This window comes from Fistularia commersonii, chromosome 18 (genome assembly GCF_037954325.1).
Source record: "Fistularia commersonii isolate RoL2024-O1a breed Wild chromosome 18, RoL_Fcom_v1.0, whole genome shotgun sequence".
NCBI lineage: Eukaryota > Metazoa > Chordata > Actinopteri > Syngnathiformes > Fistulariidae > Fistularia > Fistularia commersonii.
Genome location: NC_141301.1, coordinates 14,984,364 through 15,011,564, shown reverse-complemented (window position 1 = coordinate 15,011,564; position 27,201 = coordinate 14,984,364). Strand labels below are relative to the sequence as shown.

General features: G+C 45.7%; 3 protein-coding genes and 2 non-coding genes across 10 annotated transcripts; 4 read left to right on the top strand and 1 right to left on the bottom strand.

Annotated features, from left to right (window-relative positions):
* The first annotated feature begins 1,845 nt into the window (after positions 1 to 1,845).
* dyrk1ab (dual-specificity tyrosine-(Y)-phosphorylation regulated kinase 1A, b) lies at positions 1,846 to 13,372 on the top strand. Of its 5 annotated transcripts, XM_086164485.1 has the most exons (13): positions 1,926 to 2,713; positions 3,198 to 3,568; positions 4,538 to 4,607; positions 5,991 to 6,187; positions 6,444 to 6,536; positions 6,645 to 6,833; positions 7,015 to 7,162; positions 7,256 to 7,542; positions 7,664 to 7,810; positions 8,382 to 8,522; positions 8,754 to 9,057; positions 9,165 to 9,289; positions 9,619 to 13,372. In XM_086164485.1, exons 3-13 carry the CDS (start codon positions 4,598 to 4,600, stop codon positions 10,204 to 10,206), a joined length of 2,229 nt encoding a protein of 742 aa, XP_086020611.1. In that variant the 5' UTR covers positions 1,926 to 2,713; positions 3,198 to 3,568; positions 4,538 to 4,597; the 3' UTR covers positions 10,207 to 13,372. The 5 variants fall into 5 exon arrangements, with proteins under 5 accessions (XP_086020612.1, XP_086020614.1, XP_086020611.1 ...); XM_086164488.1 differs by lacking the exon at positions 3,198 to 3,568 and having other exon boundaries at positions 1,925 to 2,713; XM_086164487.1 differs by lacking the exon at positions 4,538 to 4,607.
* A 211-nt stretch (positions 13,373 to 13,583) lies between these two features.
* trnap-cgg (transfer RNA proline (anticodon CGG)) lies at positions 13,584 to 13,655 on the top strand. The gene has a single exon. It is a non-coding gene; the product is annotated as a tRNA-Pro (tRNA).
* A 233-nt stretch (positions 13,656 to 13,888) lies between these two features.
* trnap-agg (transfer RNA proline (anticodon AGG)) lies at positions 13,889 to 13,960 on the bottom strand. Its single transcript has one exon. It is a non-coding gene; the product is annotated as a tRNA-Pro (tRNA).
* A 406-nt stretch (positions 13,961 to 14,366) lies between these two features.
* thap12b (THAP domain containing 12b) lies at positions 14,367 to 19,031 on the top strand. The gene is made up of 5 exons (XM_086164536.1): positions 14,367 to 14,662; positions 15,417 to 15,537; positions 16,336 to 16,443; positions 16,540 to 16,576; positions 16,667 to 19,031. The coding sequence occupies exons 1-5, from the start codon at positions 14,574 to 14,576 to the stop codon at positions 18,601 to 18,603; spliced, it is 2,292 nt and encodes a 763-aa protein (XP_086020662.1). The 5' UTR covers positions 14,367 to 14,573; the 3' UTR covers positions 18,604 to 19,031.
* A 482-nt stretch (positions 19,032 to 19,513) lies between these two features.
* map6b (microtubule-associated protein 6b) lies at positions 19,514 to 26,496 on the top strand. 2 transcript variants are annotated; one of them, XM_086164431.1, is made up of 4 exons: positions 19,514 to 20,681; positions 21,871 to 22,096; positions 22,357 to 22,405; positions 24,696 to 24,821. In XM_086164431.1, the coding sequence occupies exons 1-3, from the start codon at positions 20,002 to 20,004 to the stop codon at positions 22,399 to 22,401; spliced, it is 951 nt and encodes a 316-aa protein (XP_086020557.1). In that variant the 5' UTR covers positions 19,514 to 20,001; the 3' UTR covers positions 22,402 to 22,405; positions 24,696 to 24,821. The 2 variants fall into 2 exon arrangements, with proteins under 2 accessions (XP_086020557.1, XP_086020556.1); XM_086164430.1 differs by lacking the exon at positions 22,357 to 22,405 and having other exon boundaries at positions 19,560 to 20,681; positions 24,696 to 26,496.
* Positions 26,497 to 27,201: the final 705 nt, after the last annotated feature.

Genomic DNA, 27,201 nt, shown 5'->3' with positions numbered 1-27,201 from the left:
TGGAAGATTTGGCCCACTGGAATAAATCTTACGGAGAGTAGATTGTATTTTGGGGGGGTGACGGTTCGCTTCTGTGCGGTACTTTCAATAAACTAAGCCAACTATTGCACAACCAATGTTATCAATTGGCTATCTAGGGCTAGAATTCTCTCCTGAAGCCGAGGGCTTTAAAATAAGAAATATCCTCAAACAAATGACAAGAACACATTTAAAAGAAGGCAAGAATTGGGATTTAAGTTCTGGGCAGAAGGAAGACAGAATGAGTCTAAACATGAAATAAAGAAATCAACCAATTTACAAAGAAGTTGACAAATCTTTGTTTAATTTACATAAAGACATAACACACATTTCATCTCCTGGATTATTAATCGGGACACCGTCACTCCTGATCTTGCATTAAACAGTCAATAACGGTTCTGTTTTGGGTGAAGATAAATCATCAAATCATCACATGTGGCTATATTTGTCTTTATTGAAATGTATTTAAAATATCCAAATAGATAACTGACAGCTGTCTTTTTCAGGTTGCAGTTTTTATCTTCGTCTTTCACCGACCGTGTTCTCAAGTCAGACGAGTCTTGCAGGTGTGCTCCCCGGTACCTGTCGGACTTGCGGAGCCACCTGTGCACGAACAGGTTGCAGAAGTTTTCCAAGTTTTCTCCTCTATGGATTGCTGCGCATAATTACATTACAGATAAATAATGACTCAGCTCATTAGTTTTTAAAAACAAGGATAGTGTCTGTGGTAAAAATAGAGAACATATAATGTTGCTTCAAAAAACACCCAAAATTCACTGCATGTTATCTCATCTGGGGGTGGTGGGGGATTAAATATCCAGAAGTACAAGTTTTCCTACATAACAAACTTTAAGATTTGCATTTTATTGAGTGAAGTGTTTGCGTTGCTCATGAAAATACGCAAAGGCCAATTGAAACTAGGGAATCACGCAATGCAAATATAGATACTCTGATAACACACCTTGAGACATTAGTCCTCCCTTTCATTAAGTCACTGAATTAAGCAATGAACGACTAAATATGTGATATTATACAATTTATTTCCTACAATGAACCTGAAAAAAAAACAATATAATTTCAATCAGAAACGTTTAAAAAACAAGTTGTCGATGATAAGTTTTTGAGTTGGTTTAACAGCTGTTGTCATTATCGTCAATATTAGTATTAAGTTGTTGTTGTTATTTTACACATAAGTATTGGTAATGTAAATATTTCTTACTTTGCTCCCTAACACAATTATTTATTCATGTTTGTGTGTGTGTGTAATAGGTAGGTAGGTACGTGTGTACAAACAGTTTACATCAGTTTATAAACAGATCATCTTTAAATATATATACATGTATGTGTATATATATATATATATATATATATATATATATATATATATATATATATATATATATATATATTCAGACGGTGATTTTGGTTTTCCGATTATTTTTGTCTGAATTCATATCGAATATCTCTCTCTGTGCTGGCCGATAATCAATAATCGATGTGTCCCCCGACATTCTTTCCTGCAGAAAATGAAAAGGACGTCATAAATAGACGGACATTGTTGCACCACATGGCACCATTAGCATGACTATTTTGCAACTTCAAATCGGAAGAGAAACCGTAAGCTCACAACATACACCGTATATGTCACCGTCGGATAGCTGCGCGAAGTCGAGCGTGGAAATGAAGAGGAGAAAACGGGAGGAAAAGGGAGAAAAAAACGGCAAAACGAAAAAAGAAATAGGCAAACGCAGAGTCCGTCGGAGTTGTGCGTGTCCTGTAACTGTGGCCAGTTACATTTTATTCGTCATTGGTGCATCCGGGTACTTCATTTTTTTGATTGACAGTTGCCATGGCAACAAGCTAGAGCATCGCCATTTTGTCAGGAGGGTTTTTTTCCCAGCTCAGTCTTTTCAAATGTTCTCCCTTCCCGCCGGAATAATGCTGTCAGTGGATATACGTTTGACAATTTTGGATAACGAAATGCGTCCAGTGGATCGGATTAAGAAGATCAAGGGGCCAACGTTTTATCGTTGTTGAAATAATTAGGCGGCGCCGCACTAACTCAGTTGTCCGTGTCTCTGGTCCACCGGGCCGGTTCACTGCGCAGGTTTGGACCGCGCGCCATTTTGTGAAAATTGACACAAAATTCCTAACCAAAATTATCAGAGGACACAGTATGTGTTTAACGTTCGGAATGCTAAGAATCCAATTTTGATATCGCGCATATCGAAGAGGTCGACGCTGATTTTGCAAAGACGGCTTAAAAATCAGAGTTTGGCATACCGTTTATTTAGCGGCAGCTAGAATTGTTAGCTTGGGGCTAGCCATAGAAGCTAGAGCCAGGACAGGTAGCTAACGTTAGCTGCGTTCATTTTGTCAACTAGCTAGCCTGTTCGATAAGGTTAGCGAGTGAGTTATGCGTGCTAGTTAACGTTAGCATGTTGCTAGTAATCAGCTGATAGTAACGTTTGTCAAAGTTGGTTTGATCGCAAACGTCGTTTATCAAAGCTGGGGAGATGAAGAGGATATTATATTTCACTGGCGAATTGCTGTAGAGTTTACCGGTCAGAAGAAGGGGGTCGGATTTAACGTTAACATTACTCGCTAACCGTGCAGGGAGGGGAGAATCTCAAGCTGGATAAGTTTCCTCATCATACAGGTTATTGGACTTTAAATGAAGATCGTGCCATCAGAGGTGAGTACTATTTCACTTTGTCTCTATTAACATCGTTGGTTACCTTTAAAATCCAATGCAACGCTTCTAGAGAGGCTAAAGTTATAATATGTAACCCGAATGGTTAACAATGATGGACGCGACAGTGAAGTTGATAATGGTAGCTTATGGTATGGCGGCTAGCTAATATTTTGTGGCGGTGCCGACTCAACTGGAGCCTGGGTTAACGCTTCCTTTCGGTCAATAGATTGAGTTGGACGTTAGACGAGAAGAGCTCTCCAACCGGTTGTGAACCAGAGGGTGCGACTGGTTGTGTGGGATTGAACGGAGAGTCATGGTGGCACGGCGATAACGTTACAGCTAACGTTAACCCTGCGATATTAGTCACTGTCATTGTACAATTGAGACAAACCGAAAACCCCTAGCTAATGGTCATATTTGGGTTAAGATCACTGCGATATTGCTGCATGTTAGTATACGATATATGTATTGTGTTTTTTTTTAGATCGAGATGGTGGGAACGCTGATCTAGCTAACCTTGCTAACGCCCGGTAGCTATATCGGCGAACCTGGCTAACGTTAATCGTTAACGCTGACTTGTTGACGAACCAGCTGAATGGGCCCAACAACCCGCTGGCTGAATACAGCGTCACAGGCTAACGTTAACGTTGGATTGGTGAGAGATATGCTCGCTCGTCCCGCAGTTTTCAGGGTAACGTTAATGAACGACGACAACGTTAGCTTGTTAGACTGCTAATGGTAATGTGAGTCCGATGCGTTTTCCATTTATGCGAGGGTATGTAGCAAGATAGGACGCGAATTAACACTGAATATGCTTTCTAAATTTCAACCATGACGAGATCTACCCCACCATCTGTAAGTATAGAGCCCCGCGGTCACCGTCTGTATTTAAGAATGTTGGGTGTTTAATTCCTTCGGATGGTTTAGGTTTGATGGAGCTTTGGAATTGATCTAATCAGTTGGACGTGAGAAGATGACACAGGGCTATTACCGGGGTCTCAAACAATACTTAAGGTACGGAACGGCTACTCATAGCAAGCTAGCGGCCGTTATATTTACACCTAAATAGGCCCGTTTATGCCACGATGAGGAGAGCCAGGAAAGGAACTGTTCATATGTCAGTACTGAAAATGAACAATAATCAAACGTTCGGGAGAGAGTTGAGAGCTACAAGTGTGGTTGTGAAAAGGCTTTTAGGTGAAATACTGCTCGAATTTACCCAGCAGGGTGACAGACTAGAAATATAAATAAATAACATGTTTGACAAACCAGAATTTCCTTACAGCTGTGATAGTGTGACATGGTGTAGAATGTGTGTGAAATAGACTCAGACCAAACTTTTGGGAATTTGCATAATCTTGGATATTCGTTTTGGCTTTTTGTTCTTTATCATGTGTGCATTCACTTGCGTTAACTTGCTTTAAAGAAGTATCAACATTTTAAATGCTGTACAGGTGCATAAGTCATTAATATATGTTCAGTCTGAGTAGAGCCCCTGCTTTAAACTCATGAACCGTATCAGTTTTGCTAGTTAGTTGGTGTTTTCTGCCCTTTCGAAACACATTTCCAGACCGGATTTATTGTAATTAAGAGAACATCTTACCCTGTTGAGCCACCGACAACTAACCCTCTCCTCAAATAAATAGCAAATATGAAAATTAACTTGGTTAATGACTCCTAAATTTCCCCCAACATACATAAAGTTTGTGGGTGTCTTCTGTTCTTTAAGAGTCTCGTTCCCTTCCCTCCCACTAAAGACAACCACGATAAAGTTAAATCCCACGAAGGATGCACATGATAATGATCTGTTTTTATTCTTTGTAGTGGGTTGTGGTTTGCTGCTGGACTCTCCTCCCAGGATGATATGAAATTTTACAGGAGACGATGCATCCAGGTTAGCTGCAATATATTAATCCTTAACCCCTTGGTGGGAAGTGGTGAACCTATGATCTTCTCTTTCACTCACTTTGCTGTTTTTAAATTTTCATCCATCCGGGCAAAAAAGGAAAAAAATCCGGTGACATTTCTGTGAGGGACAAAGAATTAAGAATTGATATTCTCATAAAGACAGATAAAGGCAGGTTAGATTTTAAATTTACGAGAGCTCTGATGATTCAATTTTTTATTTTTATTTTTTTGTATGCTCAAATGTGTAACATTAAAAGATGTCATGTCAAACCCTCTTTATCTTACTCGGTAAATTAGCTCCAATGTTGCACCTTGAGCTTGGTGTCTTAAAATACAGTCTTTGCCTGCGCTCTATCATCTTACAGTTCCTCTTATTTCTGTCAGTGCATGTGTATTTTTTCCTTTCCCAAAGCTGGGTCAGCTTTCTAACGCTCTCAGATGGAGTGCAGGTTTTGGGCTGTGCAGCTATTTTGCTGTCAGGCTCTTGTGTTGAAAGCAGCGTCTAAGTGTGCCAAAGTTCAATTTTATTTCTTGTTTATTTCTTGTTTTCTCATTGGAAAATGGGAGCAGCTCTGCCCTGGCAACAAAAGTAGGCTATTTGCATACTGCGTTGTGATTGGTCTGTGCATTGATGGGCTTGCCAAATCACGCTGTATCTCTGTGGTGATAGGCTATGCTAATTAGGTGCTGTTGCTGGGATTCTGAATAGTGGTTACTGTGTAGCAGTGGTGAATTGTGTTGTCTGGTGAGAGATGCTGATAGCTGAACATGCTATTTAATAATTTTTTGATTCCTTCTGGCTTAAAATGAAGGATGATTCACTGTACAGTGCAGAAATGCTTTATATCACCCCCGTTTTTGCTGTTAAGCCTGTTGTTTTTCTCCTTTCTTCACAAAGGTTGATGTTACTGTTATGTTCAATTTTTTGTCACTGTTTGATGGAATTTTGTGATTTCACAGGTTATTTAAAACACATTGTTTGAACATGTCCTGTCTTTCAACAATGACTGAATCGTTGCTAATCTCCACACATTATGACCATTTTGTCTTTTTCAAAATTGCCCACCAATCTCCAAATGTAAAATAGTGTAATGCACACTTTGCATTTTAATTAAATTTACCTTTGTTCATGCCATATCAAGAGGTTTTTGTGCTTTGGAAAATTTCAGTGGTCAGACAAAGCAACATTTATGGCCTATTTATGAAAAGATCTGCACCATATATTGAAAATATCTTTTGCTTCTGCATATCTGGAAAAGGAAATGTCTTCTTCCACACTGTGATTGTTAATTTTGCATCTTTGTCTGTCCTTATGGATCATATTTTGTGACGTTAATATGCAACTAATGTCTGTAATAATTCCTTCCAGGAGGAGAGACTTCAGCATGCAAACCTTCGTCCGTCCGGCTTGCGCCCTCTTTTTCTTTACACACTGCTGGTCTTCAGATGGCTGCTCCAATGCCCCATACGCACCAGCAGTACAGTGACCGCCAACAGCCAAGCACTGACCAATCTGTTACGGTCTTACCGTACAGCGACCAGACACCACAGCTCACTGCCAATCAGGTATACTAACTCCTCATGCAGTGCTACTTTTTTTTTTTTTTTTGTGATACAAGAATTGTATTACTTATGTAAGTGAGGTCTGTTTACCCTTTTGTTTTTGTCATCATGCAGAGTAGCCGCTTGTTTAAGCCCATAATAGGCCTTGATAAATTAATTGTTCAATTCAATTAAAAACATTTTTCGGTCAAACTATTTGAAAACGTTATGCTAAAGATTGAACTGAAATTTTGTGATTTGCACCTTTCCAATCCTCCAGAGGCACATGCCCCAGTGCTTTCGTGACCCAACTTCAGCTCCCCTGAGGAAGCTCTCCATTGACCTTATCAAAACATACAAACACATCAATGAGGTTAGTTGTGGTTTTCTTTAAGTGCCTCTATTCACTTATTAATCGTTTTATCAAATATCCGCTTCACTGTAAATCATCCTGGTGTTATTCATTTGTTTCAATTTTTAGGTGTATTATGCAAAAAAGAAGCGACGGCACCAACAGGGTCAGGGTGAGGACTCCAGTCACAAGAAAGAGAGGAAGGTCTTCAATGATGGCTATGACGATGATAACTATGACTACATCGTCAAGAATGGGGAGAAGTGGATGGACCGATATGAGATTGATTCCTTGATAGGAAAAGGATCATTTGGACAGGTGCATAATTACAGATGAAACCTTTTCTGTGTCTGTCTGTTATTGGGAACGTTAACCCTGAATCTTGAGAGTTGTGTTAGTTTTCCTCCGTAACGTGATGACCTCTAAAGATACCAAAATTAAGTTTCTGTATTTCTTTGACTTAAATTGGCGATACCATTTTTCTGTTTGACATTTTTAGGTTGTGAAAGCATATGACCGTGTAGAGCAAGAATGGGTTGCCATTAAGATCATCAAGAACAAGAAAGCTTTCCTCAATCAAGCCCAGATTGAAGTGCGCCTCCTAGAGCTGATGAACAAACATGATACTGAGATGAAATACTACATCGGTAATTATTGGCGCAACTTCTCGCCGACATGATCGGGTTCATTTGGATGGCTATCCGACAGAAAATGGTAATCTACTTTTTGGTCTTTTTCAGTTCACCTAAAGCGTCACTTCATGTTTCGGAACCATCTCTGCCTTGTGTTTGAGATGCTTTCATACAACCTGTACGATCTGCTCCGAAACACCAACTTCCGTGGCGTGTCACTCAACCTCACCCGGAAGTTTGCTCAGCAGCTATGCACGGCGCTGCTCTTCCTGGCCACGCCTGAGCTCAGCATCATCCACTGTGACTTGAAGCCTGAGAACATCCTCCTCTGTAACCCTAAGAGGAGTGCCATCAAAATAGTGGACTTTGGCAGCTCTTGCCAGCTGGGACAAAGGGTAGGGTTACACCAGTCTTTAGCATTGGTTTTATTTATCCGTGCAAGACCCTTCCAACAACAATGTGATGTCGAATTTCCGGACAACTAAGAAAGGCTCATTCGCTTGTTCTGTTTTGTAGATATACCAGTATATCCAAAGTCGCTTCTACCGCTCCCCAGAGGTGCTACTGGGAATGCCCTATGATCTGGCCATTGACATGTGGTCCTTAGGTTGCATCTTGGTGGAGATGCACACTGGAGAACCTCTCTTCAGTGGAGCCAATGAGGTAACAGGCCAGCACATATGGAACGGATATGTCATCTTACATTTTGCCTCGTTGCGGTTGTCACGTAACAGAGTAGAGCAACTTGTTTGATCGGTCATTGACCTCATAGAGTGTGTCTGTGTAATTTAAGAAATTACCAGATTACAATAGTGGACATGAAGTGAGTTGGTGTGAGAGAAGGGGAAACTGAAAATAGGGTGCTGTGACGACCACTGAATGGCGCGGCCGAAAGTAGAAGGACGAGACCAGATTAGAACAAAAGGCTTGAATTTGTTAATGATCCCGTCAAAATTCCAGCAGAAGCATTTTCCTTTTCTATAAAGGGGGGTTTACCCCACACCTGAGCTGGACTACAGTTATTTGGCAAATGTGTTTACACACATTAGGTATATGTGGTTACATTTATGATTTAAAAAAAAAAAAAAGCAACAGCATTCATTCTTTGTGGCATCATTTTTGTCGGCAAATTAATTCACATACGATACAAGATACATTATAAGTACAAGAGATGTGTTTTGTCTGATTCTTTTCTGTGAGACCAAATGCAAGTAATTAATATTCTTTCCTCCAGGTGGACCAGATGAACAAAATAGTTGAGGTTCTCGGGATCCCACCTAATCATATAATGGACCTAGCCCCAAAAGCCAGGAAGTTCTTTGAGAAGCTTTCTGATGGTACATGGAGTGTTAAGAAGACCAAAGATGGCAAAAGGGTAAGCTGATTTCTCTGAAGGTCTTTTTAAAAGGAGACAAAGGCATAAAGTGTTCAGTTTGGATGTTTGAAACAAAACAAGAAGTGTAGGATTCATACATCTTCTCCCAAAATGTATTCTCAGAGCCTATGCTGAGTACTAGTAAACAGGGTCCCTGGCGCATAACTCTTTTTTTCCTTTTTTTTTTTTTTTTTTTATGTGTGTGTTTATTTTGCCCCCCTCCATAAACAGTATAAACCTCCAGCTTCGCGGAAGCTCCACTCCATTCTGGGTGTGGAGACAGGGGGTCCCGGTGGCCGGCGGGCAGGAGAGTCTGGCCACGCTGTTGCTGACTACTTGAAGTTCAAGGACCTGATCCTCCGGATGCTGGACTATGACCCTAAGAGCCGCATCCAGCCCTACTATGCCCTGCAGCACAGCTTCTTCAAGAAGACTGCGGACGAGGGGACCAATACTAGCAGCAGTGTGTCTACAAGCCCTGCATTAGAGCAGTCCCAGTCTTCAGGAACCACCTCGAGCACCTCCTCTAGTTCAGGTATTTTGTTAACGAAAAGTGATTTGATCAGAACGGAGACGTTGGTGTAATGTAGGACTTTTCTAAAGGATTTTGGCATTCAGCTGCTTCCTGTGTTTATCCCTCAGGAGGGTCATCTGGGACAAGTACCAGTGGCAGAGCAAGATCAGACCCTACCCATCACCACTTGCACAGTGGAGGACACTTTGGCACAGCCATGCCTGCCATTGATGGTGACAGTCTCTGCCCACAGGTCAGAAGGAACTAAACCAAGGAATTATTGCCGTGATATTCAAGTTGTTTTCTGCGCTATTTCTACTAATTCAGCGTTAACTCAAAAGCAACAGCGTTGGAGACTGTTTAATGGTGGATAACCCTGTGTAATTAATGAAAACCCGTAAGCAAATTGTCCCTAACTGATAAATGTGGTAAGGTTTCCAAAGAAAAGAGATTTTTCTTTAATTTGCGAAAGATGAACTGCCCATGAATATTAACTGAAAGGACATACTGTGAGGCATAACAGAAATTGCCATTTCCGGATAAGCATCTCTTATTCATATATTCTCTATTTGACAATAACAGGCACGACAGCCTTACCCACCCCCTCTGGTGTGGGGAGGTGGAGTTGGACCAGAGTCAGTCACCGGAGAGACCCACCCAGTCCAGGAGACCACCTTCCATGTCCCCCCCCAGCACCCTAAGGCCCTGCATCCCCATTCACATACTCATCACCACCATGGGCAGATGATGGCTACACGGCCACGCCCACGCCACTACACCTCCCCGACACACAGCTCCTCAACACAGGACTCCATGGAGGTGGTTCATGGCCATCTGTCTATGACCTCCCTGTCTTCCTCTGCCTCCTCTTCCTCTACATCTTCCTCTTCCACTGGGAACCATGGCAACCAGGCCTACCAGCTCCGCCACTTGCCTGCAGGAGCTCTGGACTTTGGTCAGAATGGTGGGCTGAGCATGGGGCTAGGTGCCTTCTCGAACCCACGGCAGGAGACTGGTATGGCAGCGCACCCTGCATTCTCCATGGGCACGAACACGGGGCCTGCCCACTACCTAGCGGAAGGTCACCTGGGCATGAGGCAGGGCATGGACCGGGAGGAGTCTCCAATGACTGGAGTGTGTGTGCAGCAGAGTTCTATGGCCAGCTCGTGACTGCACTGACATTTGGCTGTGTGTTCCCCCTGTGCGTCATTTTTAAGGTGGTGTTTTTTACTACAAGGTGTGTTGAGAATAAAAGCTGCTCACGTCAGAAGGGAGATATCACTGAACCGCTACTACAGAGAAAAACCTTTGTTAAAAAGTATATATGTATTTTCATCCGTTTTTCTTTTGCAACCATTAGGCACCAAGTAATACTGCGAAATAACCATAGTGAGATCAAGACATCCATCTTACCATTTCACCAGTTTCATGTAACCACCAAGTAATCACCATATGGTATTATGTGGCAAAATCTTCTAAGGAGCATTTCAGAGTAAAGTTTGAATCTGTTTCGCAGGTAGCTGTTGGTGATGAAATGCTTGGCGTCCTCCCGTGGACCGCCTGACATTACTGTTCCACTGGTTCTTAATTATTTTGCCCTTTTTCTTTTTTTTTTTCTTTTTTTTTTTTTTTAAAGCGAAATTTCATATAAAAGCTGCTTGTAAATCCTGTAGCTTGACAACAAGGGGAATTGTTTGCGGTGATATTTCTTGTTGTTGGTCGGTGTCGTGTAACTCTGTTAAAGGGGAGCACAGAACAGTGGAGTCCCTGTAGCGTGTGCTGGCCAGGTGAAGAGGAGACCCCGCAGGTGGATACTTACACCAACTGGGTCAAAGGAGAGGGAAGCACCACCCCTCGGGCCGAGCAGCCCATAGTCTTGCGAGCTGCAACTGGGCCGGGCGCAGCCGAGAGCAGCAATGGGCATGGGAGATGAAACGGATCCAGCATAGCGAAAGGAAGACAGTCCGTGGCTGGTTCTAGATAACCCTTTGGCCTTATGACTCATGGACTTGGAATGGGATGGAGCTGGACATTATCATTTGAATTAAGATGGCTTTTCTCTATTTTTCTCTCTAGACAGCCCTTAATTCTTTAAGGAAATTAAAACATTTTAGAAAAGGTAAATAAGAATGGTAATTTGAGGCCTTTCTCAACAAAGATTTCTTCTTCAGCAGGGCCCCACATAACAGGGTCTTATTGTACACAACAACCTCCTAAACATTACGTCCTTAAAAATCTTCTTCACTGGCTAAGGATTTTGCAGTGGAAAGAACTATTCCAGAGTCTACCCTTTTATGTTTTGTTATTTTTCCCTTTTGCATGTAGTTCCTCATCAGAACCACCTGCACAAGTCTCTCCATCCAAAACATGGAAACTGAAGAAAAAAAAAAAACATGAGTTAAGTGACTGCCTTTTTTCTCCTCAAATTATGCTGTGAATTTTACAAGAATTTATTTTCCCTTTGGATATGTTTTTATACCAAAGCAGTTGTTTTATAGCATATAGGTGTCTGTAACCAATAATGTAGCAGTTCACCACTTTGACGCAAAGTTTATCAATATCTTATTTTAACGTCAATACAAACAGCTGCAATATATTACTTTAGCAAAACTGGAGACCGTTGTTGAGACCGTTGGCTATCGTGTATTCTGGCCAGATTTGTTTGCAACGTTTACCAAAACTGTTTCCATATTAATTGGTAGATTATTTTGGGAGTCTTTTAAAACTTTGGTATGTTAGAGAATTTGGTAGTTACTCTGCAGGCTCCGGAGTAGCAAGATAGAAGCTGATGGTTTAAAAAGAAAAAAAGAGACTAATGCGTTCTATTTCTGTGTTGTTAATTTTTTTTTTTTTTTGTTTTATTTAATTTTATTTTCTATCTATTTTTTTTTTTTTTTTTTGGGTCCCCCCCTCCCCTCCCCTCCATCATACTATTTCAAAGGGTTTTGCTGCCTTTCATACATTTGGTCAACTTGGCTAGTTTTTGCCGTGAAGCAAGACTTCGTCATTCTCTTGGCAGGGTAAGGATAATTGTGGCAAATCGGTTGGTGATGAATGGTTTTGTTCTGATTTCGTAGGGCAGACCCCCTCGATGGTGTCCTATTCAAAGGGAAAAGGGTGTCCATCAGCCCACAATCTCATGCTTCGCCCGACATGCATGTCCTCAAACCATTAGTCAATATTTTTTTTTTTTTTTTTTTTTCAGTTTTTTAATTTTTTTTTTTTTTTTATATCAGGGATTTTGAAGTGCTTTCTTTCTTCTGTTGCTCATTTTACCAGCTTTGGGGAAAAAAAAATATAGAGGAAAATCTGCCCACAGCCACCTGTCAAATTGAGGGCAGGCCAGGTCATGCTGTTGTCATTTTAGTAAAACCACCATAAGAAATCATGCTTGGTATTTCCACAAACACAAATGTAAAGCTACCTATATAGAGATTGGGATTTTATCTGGATGTCAAGGTTAATTGCAAATTTGCAATCATTTTTCATACCCCACAGAATTTGAGATATTTAGAAATTGCTAGTGGTTTTATTACTGGCACTCATACTGGTACTAAACATTCCAAAAATAAAGACTGAAAGAAAAAAAAATTGACTGCAGTGACTCGTAAGTGTGCACCTATTTCAGATCATGCTGATTGACCTCTTATTTAGAGCAGTTGTCATGAAATGCAGCCCCTTTTTAATAGTTGAAATAGAATTTATGTATATATTTATATTTTTTTAATAAACGAAGTATAGAACTCACTACCTTGCTCCTGCTGGTATGTTGATTATGTTTGTCAATTTGGTGACCATTCAGTGGGCAGGAACTCCTGTTTTCTTAGTGGCAAAACCTTGCCTTTTGGCAAAGGTACTTGACTACATCAGGACAACACTATGAGGTAGGGTTTGAATCAAACAGGGAAAGCTAGATCTTCAAACCTTAATAATTTTCACAGGGTATATTGTAAGTGCATGTACATCACAAACCTTACTTTTTGGTTATATGAGAAGCACATGGTTGAAAAAAGGTTCCATCTTTCATAAGCCTGTTCAGTTTGTGGGTTACACACAAACATGTATACTTGTTGACATATCTAAACACCCGACAGAAGTTAAAGATCCTCTTATTTAATTTGGATTTATCCTTTTCATTTTTTTATTTCACATTTTTTCACTTTTTTTTTTGTACATGCAACATGCACTATAAAATTGAACAGCATGGGGGAAAGGATAAGTCCATGTATCCACAGATTGTAAGATCTAGTCAATACTTTGCTGTGTTTATGACAATGCCCTTTGTATTATATTAAGACAGTCTTATGTATGATATATAAAAAGAAGTTAATTGAAATGCTCTGAGTGTCTTTATTGTTCTCTGATGGCATCATCATCATCATCATCATCATCTTCATCATCTCCTCCTCATCTTCATCCGCTGCTTGTCAACCCAGCTCTGGAACATCTCCACTTCCAGTCAGATCCACTGGACTACAAAACCACAGAACACAGGCGTTTCCGTGTTGATGTTCAAAACACCGCGAGAACACGGCGTAATAGCGCTTGGCTCGTTGGTCTAGGGGTATGATTCTCGCTTCGGGTGCGAGAGGTCCCGGGTTCAAATCCCGGACGAGCCCGCTATCTTTTGACTCAACCGGCTTCACCTTGAAGAGCTGGTCATTGGTTTTAAACAAGCAAGAAACATAGTTAGGTTTAAGGATATTGAAAGTACTTATATCAGATATCATTTAGGACATTTATTATAGGGGTCGTGGGATAGGTTAGGGTGCAGACACAGGACACCGAGTGTGAATCATGGTGATAATGTTAGCGTTCAGTGGGTTTTTCAATGGGGGGGGATAAAAAGGGAGGGCTCGTCCGGGATTTGAACCCGGGACCTCTCGCACCCTAAGCGAGAATCATACCCCTAGACCAACGAGCCACGTACACGACGCGACACCACGTATGTTCAAGTACCACCCAACAAATTACTTCATTGTGTTTTTATCCGTGTAGTTGTGAATGACTGCGCATTCAACGCCAGGAACCAGCTTCCAGTTGATGCGGATCGATGGTCTTGTTCTCCAACGACCAACCCGCCCGGACCTCGAACCGCGGCCTGCCTTGATGTAGTACCGCCGATGGCCGCTAGATGGCAGCAGAACGGCTCCAGGGACTGAACTCGAAGATGACGGCTACGTGAGCGTCATCCGCCTTGTGATTGGTCGTTAGTGAAAGAGCGTCACAATATGGACCAATCATCGTGGCTGATATTGAAGCGGGGCCCAATCAAATGTCTCGTAGGCGGGATTACGTGTGTAAACCGTTTATTCTGCGCTTCTCCAACCGCTCTGCGGGCGATCCGACCTCCTCCTTGTTGGTATTTGATCGATTATCGAGGTTTTGGCGCACTCCTGGTCCTGCGATGACAGTCTCTGACGCTCCTGGAAAGCAAACAGCGACGGGCTTTCGGTGAAAACGGCCTCTTTTACTGAAACGTGCGGCCGAATAAAGTCTGCTAACTTGGAGCTAAAGCTAACTAGCTTGCCGGGATCATGCCCAATTTTTGCGCGGCCCCGAACTGCACGCGGAAGAGCACCCAGTCCGACCTGGCGTTCTTCCGGTTCCCCCGAGATCCAGAGAGGTACAGACTCCACAAAACATCCTTATATTCACAAACACACATGTTTACTCCCTGTGGCGTCCTTGGTTTCATCCCCCAGATAGTTGCGCTGATGTAAGGGGAGGCATCCCCGGTGACATGGATTCTCTAAGAATGAAACCACGAGCAGGACGATTTCTTGAACTTGAATTAGTTGTACTAGGTGCATTTCATCCAGGATTATTTGTGTGTAAAACCTGCAAACCTACAGGAGTCACAGTCAATCACCTGCCTCCATCTAACCCTCTTACTTCATACTGTCTAGCTTCCTGTCCCCTTTCCCTCCACCCATAAATCTCCTCTCTGGTCTTCCTCTAGACCTCCAACCTTCAGTCTGGTTTATCTCCATAACATCTAACATATACTGTCCCTCTGGTGGACTCATTCCTGGTCCTCTGTACTCCTCAGTCCCAAAGAGAACCTACGCATCTTCATCTCAGCTGTCTCCTATCTTCCCTTTAGTGTCTCCTAACCAGACACCCGTCAGTGCTTTCCCCTCCGTCCTCTTCACCTCTGTTTTCATCCCCTTTCGTCACACTTTTCTCGTCCCATTCCAACTTTCTTGCACACATTGCTTCACCTCTTCTCCACACCCTCCAGTAGTCTGGACCGCCGTCCCTCAACAAGTAAAATATATTTTCCGATGCCGTTTAATTCATATTCATTTACTTTGGATTAAACGTGACGAACGCTGTTTTTCCTAGTCTCTTCAAACGTATTGTTTTTTTTCTTGCAGATGCCGTATATGGGTGGAGAACTGTCGCAGGGCCGATCTGGAAGCCAAAACATCTGACCAGCTGAACAAACATTACAGATTATGTGCTAAACACTTCGACCCGGCGATGGTCTGCAAAACAGTAAGTGATGATTTTGGGACGCCGGGGCCGAGGCTGCTCACCTTTAGCCTCCTCGCCAGAAAGCCCTTCTCCTCCTGTCCTATTATTATTAAACAGGTCTCTATGATTCTTAGCACTAAGTATTGTGGTCTGGTTACTGGTTACTTCACTGTAGAACGCCTTTAGTGCCACTGGCAACCCCGTGCCTTCAGACACGTGGGAGCGTGACGTGGAATCCTCCGCGTGGTTTATTTTCACCAGATCCACCCGCTCTTGCCGAGTCCTCCCGCGCCTCTGCCTGAACGTGGGTCTGTCTGACGGCTGAAGGCGATCAGGAACGGAGCTGCCGCAGTCCTCCTTCGAGGCGAGGAGGTGGACAGCATCACTCCGCTCCTGAGATCTTTACTCCGGCTTCCCGTCTTTCAAACCATTGATTTTTCGAACTCCGCTACTAATTTTTAAAGTGCCGAATGATTTCGAGCCAAAATCCTCTCCCGATCCGCCGCCGCCCTCCGAGCCTCTGCATCCAATCGGAGAAATTACTACTTCGCTGTCCAAAGCGCATTTGGATATGCATTGATAAGAAATAATGGCAGTGTAAACATATTTATAAATATGAACAGTTTTGGCAGTGCAATAAGACATTTAAGACGATCCTGTCTTTTCTCATAATCTTTCCACAACTGTTAAACACTTTACTTTCTGTCTGTTTGTATTTTGTCTTGACTGTATTGACGGCCGCGTTGAAGTTTGTCTTGCAAGTCATGCTGTCACTAAAAAGAAGCTGCTTGTTTGTCATCTTGATCCTTTTGCATTCAGAGCCCCTACAGGACGGTGTTGAAGGACACGGCCATTCCCACCATATTCGACCTGACGAGCCACCTACGAAATCCTCACACGCGACATCGGAAGAGAATTAAAGAGCTCGTAAGACCATTTAGTTTTAGCTTGTCAGCTGGCGCGAGCGTCGTTTCTCGAGCCGAGCTGCACGACAAGTGACCCTGAATTTCCGCTTCCCCTCAGACTGAAGAGGACTTGAAGAGGATCAAAGAGAGGAGATGTGAGTTCACGTGAAACACATTCGTGCTCGACGATTGTCACCGAAGAGGTGCGTCTCAAGCAAAGCCCCGTTCTCCTCTCTCCCCCGCAGTGGCCTCGTCTCTCAAACAGCTGGCTTCCAACAGAGACGCAGCGGCGGAGGACAACGGCCCCGGTGAGGACGAGCCTCAGCTCTCCACGGAGGAGCGGGAGTTTCGCGAATACCTGCGGTCCCTGTTCGAGGTCGTGGTCATGTTGGGCAAACAGGGCATCCCGTTGTCGACGGGGGACGCCTCCGAGACCGAGCGTCGGTCGAACAACGTCCAGGCTCTCTTAGATTACCGCATGAATTCCGGGGACGATGCTTTGCGGAAGCGTTTTGAGGCGACGGCCGTGAACACGGAGTACTTATCCGCGGCCCAGCAGGGCCAGCTGCTCGACGTCTGCGAAAACACCGTGCGAGAGGAGATTCTCATGGAGGTCAGAGAGAGCCGCTTCTTCTCCCTGGTGACCGGGGACCTGGTCGAATTCGGCGGCGAGAAATACCTCCCGCTGTTTCTACGCTTTGTGAATCAGCAAAATGTCCTTCGGGAGGAGTTTTTGGACTTTGTGCTGTTCGACGGAGACGAGTCGGCGCTGGTGGAGAGGTTGGAGGCCCATCTCACCGAGCGTTGGGGGCTCAGCATGGAGGACTGCCGCGGTCAGGCCCACAAGGTCACCGGGGCCTCCACCACCAAGATGAAAGCTGTGGCCGTGCTGCTGATGGAAAAGTATCCCATGGCGCTCCACATGCCCTGTTCTCATATAGCGCTGAACATTCACCTGGCCAACAGCCTCCCTTTTCCCAACGTCCAGATCACCATGGAGACTCTGAGGAGGATCCGCCGGTTCTTCAAACTGCCCCTGGCCCAGGACGAGCTAGACAGAGCCATCTCCGCCTACTACCAAAAGAACGAAGAGAAGGCAGCCGCGCTGAGACAAGCCAGCGGCCCCGGCTGGCTGGAGCAGCACAACGTCTTCGACTTGCTCCTGGACCTGCTGCCCGCCCTCGTGCTCTGCATGGACAGCATCCGGGACAACGACGACGGCGCCTTCCCCGACGGCGTCGCGGCCGACGCCTATTCCATCGCGGAGACTCTCGTGGACTTTGAGGTCATCGTCACGGCGGTCATCTTGAAAAATGTTCTCACGTTCACCCGAGCCTTCGGGAGGAACCTCCAGGGGGAGACGCTGGACGTGTTCTGCGCCGCCAACAGTCTGACCGCCGTCCTGCATTCGCTGAACGAGGTCAACGACAACATCGACGTCTACCACGAATTCTGGTACGAGGAGGCGGTGAGCGTGGCCGCCTCGATGGAGGTCCCCGTGAAGGTTCCCAGGCTCTTCCTGCGGAAACAGCGCGCGGCGGAAGAAGGAGAAGTCGTCACGGAGGCCTATTTCAAGGAGTACGTGACGGTGCCTGTCATCCACGGCGTCATGCAGGAGGTGGAGGACATGTTCTCCGAGAACAACCTGAAAGCGCTCAAATGCCTGTCGCTGGTACCCGCCATCATGGGCCAGATGAAGTTCAACACCACGGAGGAGAACTACGCGGACGTGTATCGGAACGACCTCCCCAATCCGGACACGCTCCCCGCGGAGCTCCACTGCTGGAGGATCAAGTGGAAGCACCGAGGCAAAGAAGTGAGTTTGCCCACAACCATCCACGAGACGCTGCAGCTCCCGGACGTCAAGTTCTTCCCCAACGTCAACTCCTTCCTCAAGGTGCTCTCCGCCCTGCCGCTGCTGAAGCTGGAGGAGCGTAGAGACGACACGGCCAGCGACCGGCTGCGGGTCTACCTGGACCACACGCCCCCCGAGCAGTGGAACCGCAGCCTGGCCGTGCTGAACGTGAACACCCACGTCAAACACGACCTGGACGTCATGGTGGACAAATACTGCAGACTCTATCCGGAAGACGACCCCGAAGCCGAGGCGGAGTCCGAGGAGGCGGCGGAGGAGGAGGCGGGGAAGATATCGGACGAGGGTCAGCCTGCGAAGACGGCTTAGTGCGCTCGCCGCCGAGCTGCGGATCCGCTCAGCGACTCAGACCCAAAGGGGAATTCGGCACCAATGAGGTTTACCGTGGAAAAGCGGATGCTGTGATTGAATTGCGCAAATAAAAACAGACCGAACGGACCATTCGGTTTTTGCTTCAAGGACCGATAATCTGGTGGGCCGCGCTTGGTTTCCTTCTTCTCTGCGTGACCTTTTATACGTAAACAAGATTTGCTGTCTTTTCCGGAACCGGACGTTTTCGCCGCCGAGCACGGGGGGGGGGGGGGATGGGCAGCTCTGGCCTCCTATTACTTCTTTCAGGAGGTGAAGGTTCGTTTATTCATCGCCCCGACCTGCCGACCGAACCTCTTTTTATAGAGACTTTAAACCGACCCGACGGAGGACAGGAGACGTGAAATAAAGTCTTGAGTTTGACACACAGTAAAAGTGGAGTGTGTATTGTTTCACCCCGAGGAAAGCAACTTCTCTCTTAGCGGGGAACATCAACGAGAGCGAGCAACCAGTGATGTTACATCCAGATGTCAGTGAATTCAATCAGCTGCACATCCAAAATAGAGTAAAAGCCTCAGCAGACCCTGCTTCAGGATTTGGTGTGATAGAATGCCTAAAAATATGAGAACCAAACGACAGCAATTTTTCTGTCCATTTATTGAGACGTTCTGGAGGTAAAGTCAGATGGTTTGGACACGAAGAGGAGGGCTGGTGAAGATCTGGATAGAAGGATGCTGAGGGTTTGAACTGCCTGGCAGAAGGTCTGGAGGAAAACCAGAGAGGAGGTTTATGGGATGGAGGGAAAGAGGACAAAGTTAGATGGAGGCGGGTGAAGGGAGCAGAAGATGGAGATATTGGACGAAAATAAGCGAGATTTCCGTCTATCTGAAGTCGAATGAATTGATTCGTCGATCGATCCGCTGATCAGGTGACGCTTCAGTCGATCCAGGCTCACTTCCATCTTGAGGCATCATCATCCATCAGGCCCCACCTTCCACACACACACACACACACACACACTGCGTTTGCAAATCTGAAAAAAATGCTCCGGAGCCCGGGTCCCTGAACGCACCACGGCGACGGGAGGGCACCTCACTTAAAGCGGACATCCCGGAATCACGCCGACGTGGGTGGGGTCGTTTTCATGCGCAGCCGGCGGCGGAGCGGGAGTGCGTCCAAACCCCGGCGGGCACGGAGGGAGGAGCGAGCGGCGGCACAAAGGAGGAGCGGGAGCGAGAAGCTGCAGGTGGTGAGAAGGGCGTCCATTCTGCACGTCGTCCCCCCCACCCTCCTCCTCCTCCTCCCCGCTGCTCCTCCATCCATCCTCAACAGCGAGCCTCCACCTTCTCCATCTCCTCCTCCTCCTCCTCCTGCTGCTGCTGCGGCCTGCACCGCACCATGGCGTGGCCGTGCATCACCCGCGCCTGCTGCATCAACCGCTTCTGGGCCGAGCTGGACAAGGCGGACATCGCGGTGCCTTTGGTTTTCACCAAGTACTCGGATGTGGCGGACGTGCAGCACCTGGCCCACCACCCGCAGCCCCGGCAGACCAGGCCCGGCGCCGTCGCCATAGAGACCCAGCATCCCGGAGCGGAGCAGCAGCAGCCGCCCGCGTCCGGAGCCGCCGCGACGGGGAAAGACGGCTCCGCCGCGTCCGTCATGCGTCAAGACTTCAAGGCGTGGAGAGTCCGACCGGAGCCCAGCTGCAAGCCCCGGAACGAGTACCAGCCCTCCCCCGCCCCCTTCGACACCGAGACCCAGTACCAGAAGGATTACAAGCCCTGGCCCATCCCCAGGAAGCACGACCACCCCTGGATCCCCAAAGGCGGCCCCGCGGCGGGGGGCGCCGAGGCCGACAGCGGCGTGGAGAAGAGCGAGATCGAGGAGAAGCTGCAGGAGAAGGAGGTGAAGGAGTCCGCCAAGAAGGCCGCCAGGAGGGAGAAGTCCGCGGAGAGGAAAGCGGAGGAGAAGACGGAAGCCGCGGTGCAGCCGGACGCCGAGCAGCGGAGAGGCCGGGCGGCCGCGGACGCGCTCAACAGACAGATCAAGGAGGTGATGTCCACCTCCAGCAGCTACAGGCGAGTGCAGCATGTTTTATCACATCCTCCTGCAGGTCCACTGCACTCAGGTCATCCTGCATTTCACCTGATTTTGGGGGGGGGGGGTCATTTCCCAGGGGTTCCTCACCAGGAGGAGCCTCCAGGGTCACCCATCCAGCCTGGAAGGAAGGAGGCTGCAAGGGTCAGGAACAAGAATAAGAATAACCACAATAACACACATACACACACACACACACACACACACACACACACACACACGGGTCGTTCCTCACTCATTCAGCATTTGGTCTGGGTGTCACACGCAGGCCAGACGGTGATGGAGCAAGTTCTCCCATAATAACAAGATGAGCGTGCAGACACAGCAGAGGAGCCCCAAAATACGACTTCCAAAATACAGCACGCGCAATGTAGACTTTTATTCCAATACAGAGAAACAACAATACAAACTTACCCGTGTGGTTGAGATACAGAGATGCTGCACATCATCATTTGTGTGTGTGTGTTCTTATATCATATACATAGACTTTTTTTACTTTTGCTTCAGTACTCGATTACACCAGGAGACTAAAATGCAGCGTAATGGAACCACTGATACGGGAGTTTTGTTGCCAAAGTGAAAAATCAATATTTGGAGACGATCCACTGTCACCCGTTATGGAGCGGTCCAGATACGGCCAAGTAGGGGGAAGAAAAATCTTCCCTCGGCTTCTCCCTAATCGGGGGTCGCCGGCGTGGCTCAGCGGAGTCCATCTTCTTCTGTCACACCCACCGACTGCTCGTCTCCTTCCTCATCCACTAATCAATCCCTCTTTCCAATATTACCAAGTGAATCATGAGGACACCAGACCTCCAAGCATGTGTGTGTGTGTGTGTGTCGTACCATAGTATGCAAGCCGTAGTCATGCTTTGGGCATGTAGAGTCAGATCCTTAGACGCCTCCTCTGGTTTTCCGGCGATGGAGGGTTGAGTCCAGAGAAGAGAAGCAGTCGATGCATCTCTGAGCCTGAACCTCCTCCCCTGGACCAGCCGTGTGTCCCGGGTCGACCCTCCCAGGCTCAGCGGACCCATGAATGAATAAGTTGCATATCTCTGCTAAGCCTTCAATGTCGCAGACGTACTCGGTTAAATCTCTGTAGCGCTCGCGTTAGCGAAAACATCTCGTCACGTGGAATACAAACCTCCGTGCTTGCCTTTCCGCCGGCCGCAGAACCGAGTTCAAGGCGTACAAGGACGTGAAGCCGGTGAAGCCCATCAAAGCGCCGTCCCAGTACAAACCCCCCGCGGACGAAACCAGCCTGGAGACCAGCTACAGCGCCACGTTCAAAGGGGAGCAGGTGAAAGGTCAAGCCGGCGACAACAAGCTGCTGGAGCGCCGGAGGATACGCAGCCTGTACAGCGAGCCGGGCAAGGAGCCCGCCAAGGAGCCGGCCAAGGTGAGCGCGCCTCTCGCAGCTCTTTTCAAATTCGTATCGACGGCCTTTTCGCCGGAGGCCGTGGTCATAATTCATACACGCTTTTCGCGTCGCTGTTTTAATGAGTCGTTTCAGCACTTTGGTGATGCATTAGCCTGTGAATGCCTGTGTGTGATAAGTAACCTGTTCTAGACGCGTCGCTAAACTTTGAGCGTCAACATCAGGGCAGGATTGTTTGTCGCGGTGTGTTCACACGGCCACTCCCTCTCTCGTTCTTGTAGGACGTGTCAGAGACTGAGAGCAGCTCTGTTCTAAATCTGCTGTAGTCAGGTGTGTTCACTGTTTCTTCTGGAAGGCATGGAGGCTTCGCTCAGACCGAGCGGACGCGGACGCGCATACTGAGCACAAGCACGCTCGCCTCCCGCTCAGTATGCGCCTCGCTCGATACGACGCCACCGTCACATTTGTCACTCGGCTGCCGAACGCAACCCCGCCGAATCTATTAGTCACATCCTCATGGTTCGCCCGCCTGTCAGCCTTCACAACCCATCACTTTCAGTGGAGCTCGGGGGTCTCAAAAGCCAATCACGTGTTAGCAAAGGTAACAAACACCATTCTAACCATATTTAAATGACATATATTAACGCATACATATTCACCTGGATGCAAACGATACACCGGGGCAATTATTAATATGATCCGTCCATTAATGAGTGAGAACGACGACGAAACGACCGCAGACAGAAGTTTAGCTTGTGCTAAACACGCTAACGACTGACAGCCTCTGATTTTTCTTGTATATAATTTATTTCGACGTGCGACAAGACTTTATTTCCGCACAATTCTGCAGAAATGCCCCTCGCATTTGGACCCCCTGTCTCACGGCAGAGGCTCCGCGGACGCCGTTGCCAGGACGAATGTTCTCACTCAACATTAGGCTAATTGCATAACGTCTATCCCTGTCACGTCGTACCCAGCCAGCAATAAACCTAATGCCAGTTTTCATTTTGAATTATCTCACGCTGTGGAATCTCGACGAAGAATGGAGGTCTTCTAAATGAATCCGTTCCTGTTTGGTAGCTCGTGAACATCCGTCCCCTCCGCCAAAAGCTCTTTTGTTACTAAAGAGACTGTTAGAACGCGCTAGAAGGTGAAGTTGGCAGCCATCTGCAATGCGCGTGACGTGGATCGGAGGTAAAAAAAAAAATAAATAAAAGGACAATTAGATTACAGCATCAAGAACGGCAGGTGAGAGAGTTCATCCAAAAGAATTTGCTAATGTCAAGATTCCAGAATCGCCCTTTTCAGACGTGTGAAGGAAGGGTTACGCTTGTACTCTAGTGACATTTAACGTTCAAATAATATTCTGCAAACGTGCACAAAATTCCTCAAACTCTCTGGACGACACGCCCGTGACGCCGATCCTTGTTTGCAAAGTCCTTTTCACTTTGGATTTGCTCCGCTTGTAAGTTGGGAATGACTCAGCGGTAATCAATATCCCAATTCAGTTTCATTCCAGCTTGTTTCCACAATCGGCTGCCGTTTGTTTTTAGAGCGCACAGCTTTGGAAACTATTTGTAAAATGTTTCAAAGCTGGTACCCCATATTATTTTTAAACTCCCATTTGCTTACATTGACCACAACGAAGGTGTCCGTGCACCTCAGCGTATCATTATTATTATTATTATTATTATTATTATTATTATTATTACTATTATTATTAGTATTATTATTATTATTATTGTTGTTGTTGTTGTTGGTGTTAAATATTGTTGTTATTAAATATTATTATCATTATTAAGTATTATTGTTATTAAATATTAATAGTAATTACTTATAAAACCATTTGGAATGACAAGTTCTCTAAATTTATTTTATCGTCTCTAAACTTAACCAGTGCAACTATGGATAATATTATCTAAGTAATCTTCAAGTAATTCTCCTAGATTTGTGAAATGCACCCACACTTAAATTTTGGAAGGAGAGCCGTTTGATTTCTATTATCAGACTCCACTTTTAACAAAAACACGAGATGAGCTTCCTGTAATCAGCACCATTTTCCTGCTGTTTCCTCCGTCAGAGCCACCATATCAGAACCAAAACTCACCCAAAGCACGCGATGCGTAGGAACTTGTGAATGTGCGCCGGTTCCTCGCATCCACATTCATGCTCTCCCGCTCAGAACGGGAGCTTGGATCCGAACTCCTGATCTCCGGTCAGCCGCTGAAATTCAACAGAATGATTGTGGGATATTTCATTCTGTAAAGCCGATCACTAACATCATGTACTAATGATGACCATGGAGAGTGTTTGTGCACTTCCTGTCAAAGTTGCAAAATTGCACGCCTCACTATAAAATTCACAGAAAAAGGCACAAAAACACAATTTGTGCTTTTTTTTTTTCCCTCTTCCCCCCCTATTATCATCGCACTAACCACTAGATGCAAATGTCACCGATATGTTATGGTGTCACTTGCCTGTCATCAGGATAAGGAAGGGCTGGACGGGGTTGCATGGTCAGAACAGAGCATTGACATGACTTAGCGCGTCTTTAAGTCAACCCTCGTGCGCGTTTTGGGAAACGTGCACGTTTAATCCCGGTTTGTGTCTCCTCTTACAGGCGGATAAACCCGTGTCTCGTACCAAAACAAAAAAGACACCGACGACAACAACGGGGAAGATGGTGAAAAAGGCAAAAGAGAAGCATACCGCCGGCGCCCAGTCGGCCAAGAAGAAGCCAGAACCCAGGGCGGAGGCGGCCGTCACAAAGAAGAGCAAAGAAATCAGCAACAGACTGGCCGAGGCGAAACACTGAAGAGCTGCGTCTCGGCATCATTCGGCTCAAAATCGCTAAAATCGAATTCCACTCGACAAATTTGGCAAATCTCCTCTCCTTGGTTAACTGGCCGACCTGTCGTTTTTGCCGTCTTGTCACTGACTCTTCACCTTTGGTTGGGCACTAATGTTGAGCTTTTTAGAATTAACGCAAGTCATGTAACTTTAACCTGCGGGGTGTCTTTTTTTGCTTCACAGAAATGCTTTATATTATTGAGCACATGATTTTGCACATTTTGAGTCCCTTTTGGCATCAAACTATAAAAGAGTGGCATCGGTATACGTGCGGCGTGTGTGTACGAAAGGGCATTTTTTACCTTCGTCCGAATGGGTGTCTTTTGTTGAACTCAGTGCGGGAACGATTGGAAGAGATTGACGCATTTTCACCGAGAATCGATGAGGAAGAGGAGGTTATGTTTTTTTTTTTTTTGTTTGTTTTTTTTTTTGTGAAAGACCATTTGATTTGTGTTTCCGTTTCCCTGTTACAGTGCCTCTGCTGTATGGTCCTGGTTTTCATTTCATTGTTCTGGAGGATATCTGGTTTCATCAGTGCGGTTGCTAAGAAACCAAACGGATTGTAATATAATTGCTCCGGCTCGCATGCAAGGCCCGATTTTCGGTTGAGTAGCGACATTTTAGCAGACTATATGACACGGTCACATCCTAGCTTGAGCCATTTAAGATAAATATATAGGACGACGTTCTGAATATAATGCATGTGTAGTAGTAGATTCTGATCACACCTCGAGACTATACGATGAATAAAATCATAGATTAGTGGCTGTAAAAGCTGTAATAACACACCAGCAATATAGTTCCACCCACAAACATACTGCTAGCTAACTAAACGGAGAGACGCGCGATTAATTCGAGAGCTGCGGTCTTGACACCGACTCGGTCCTCTGCGGCGTCGTTCTCCACTTTCTCCTCTGAGTTGCTACGCTTTTATTGTGCTACACGAGAATAAAAAAAGGGATTGTCGGAAGGAAAAGCCGTCACCGAGTGTAATTAGTCGCTAGTTTTCGCGCTGAACAGGCTGATCACACCAGGTGTTGAAGGACAAGGAATGGGCCAGGACTTCAAGTTCAGCGTTTGCAAATGCTGCTGTCTTAAGTTGCGCAAATGAACATCTTTCCATCGTGCGTGAGGTATTTTAATCGAAACATCATTACAGCCTTCCCTTTCTGGTCGCACACATCATCTAACATGAAATCCTTTACTGACAACTTGGCTACAAATCTGAGGGCTCAGTCAAGCACTAGCCACCACGAGTCTATGTCCATTGTGTGTGTGTGTGTGTGTGTGTGTGTGTGTGTGTGTGCGTGTGCGTGTGTGTGACGGGACTTTTTTGTGCTTGATCTATACAGCTGATAGCATCAAGTCTGAGCCAAGCCGCTCGATGTGCTGTTCGGCACAGCAACGCCCCGGTGCTCTCAGCTCTCCTCTCTGCTGCCAGGTTTGAAATGCTTGCTGTTGTCAGACCAGAGTGAAATGCTGATATGACAGTGTCATAACGCTTCAGACATATTGTGATATTGTGCTTGTACCCTCAGCTTGCTCCGAATGATTAAAATAATGATACCGAACTGTTGGTTGTGATTTGTTGGCGAGGAATTTCGCACTGGAATGTAACGTGATCCATCCTTTCCATCCTTGATATTGATTTAACATTTTTTAAAGATAATCTTTCCATTTGTAAACCTGATATTCAAAGATAGTGTTTCCAGAGATGTTTCGGAGTGATATGATAGCCGATCCTGCACGTGTCCCACAGGGTTACGTATCTAGACGGTGAAATGTTAATTAGCCAAAGTGGTTTCAAACCGTTTGTGTTCACTTAACTAAAATTGAAATAATAGACAAGGAAAAGATAAACGAGCGCCTAGTAAAATATGCACAGAATAGTGAAAGCAGAGACGGGGGCTACAGCACAGAAAACATTTATTGAGAATCCAGGGATCTGAATATTAAATTAATTCAAAATATAGTCTGAAATGTGAGAACCGGTTTTCTTTGTTTGAAGTTCTTTGGTTACCCTTTAAATTTAGGGGGGGCCACTTCACTGCGAATCAGCCATCCTGACATAAATGATATGAATTATTCAGTTGTTACAGCTCTTATTTGCAGGTCTGCACGGCATCTTGAATAAAAGATTAGGGATGTCCCTTCTCTGACACACTTGCCTGACTGGTTACAGTCTCACCTACACAAGCTTTGTCTTCTTTTTCCATTCCTTTTAACTGTATTTTTATTTGAGTGTCAGCATGTGTTTTTTTTTTGTTTTGTTTTTT

Bases quoted from the DNA above. Each gene is read 5' to 3' on its own strand.
- thap12b (XM_086164536.1), top strand. From the start codon at position 14,574: ATGCCCAATTTTTGCGCGGCCCCGAACTGCACGCGGAAGAGCACCCAG. The intron at 15,538-16,335 runs GTAAGTGATGAT...TTTTGCATTCAG, and splicing joins CGGCGATGGTCTGCAAAACA to AGCCCCTACAGGACGGTGTT. The intron at 16,577-16,666 runs GTGAGTTCACGT...TCTCCCCCGCAG, and splicing joins GAGGATCAAAGAGAGGAGAT to TGGCCTCGTCTCTCAAACAG.
- dyrk1ab (XM_086164488.1), top strand. The intron at 6,188-6,443 runs GTATACTAACTC...CCAATCCTCCAG, and splicing joins CACAGCTCACTGCCAATCAG to AGGCACATGCCCCAGTGCTT. The intron at 7,163-7,255 runs GTAATTATTGGC...GGTCTTTTTCAG, and splicing joins TGAGATGAAATACTACATCG to TTCACCTAAAGCGTCACTTC.
- map6b (XM_086164430.1), top strand. From the start codon at position 20,002: ATGGCGTGGCCGTGCATCACCCGCGCCTGCTGCATCAACCGCTTCTGG. The intron at 20,682-21,870 runs GCGAGTGCAGCA...CGCCGGCCGCAG, and splicing joins TCCACCTCCAGCAGCTACAG to AACCGAGTTCAAGGCGTACA. The intron at 22,097-24,695 runs GTGAGCGCGCCT...CTCCTCTTACAG, and splicing joins CCGCCAAGGAGCCGGCCAAG to GCGGATAAACCCGTGTCTCG.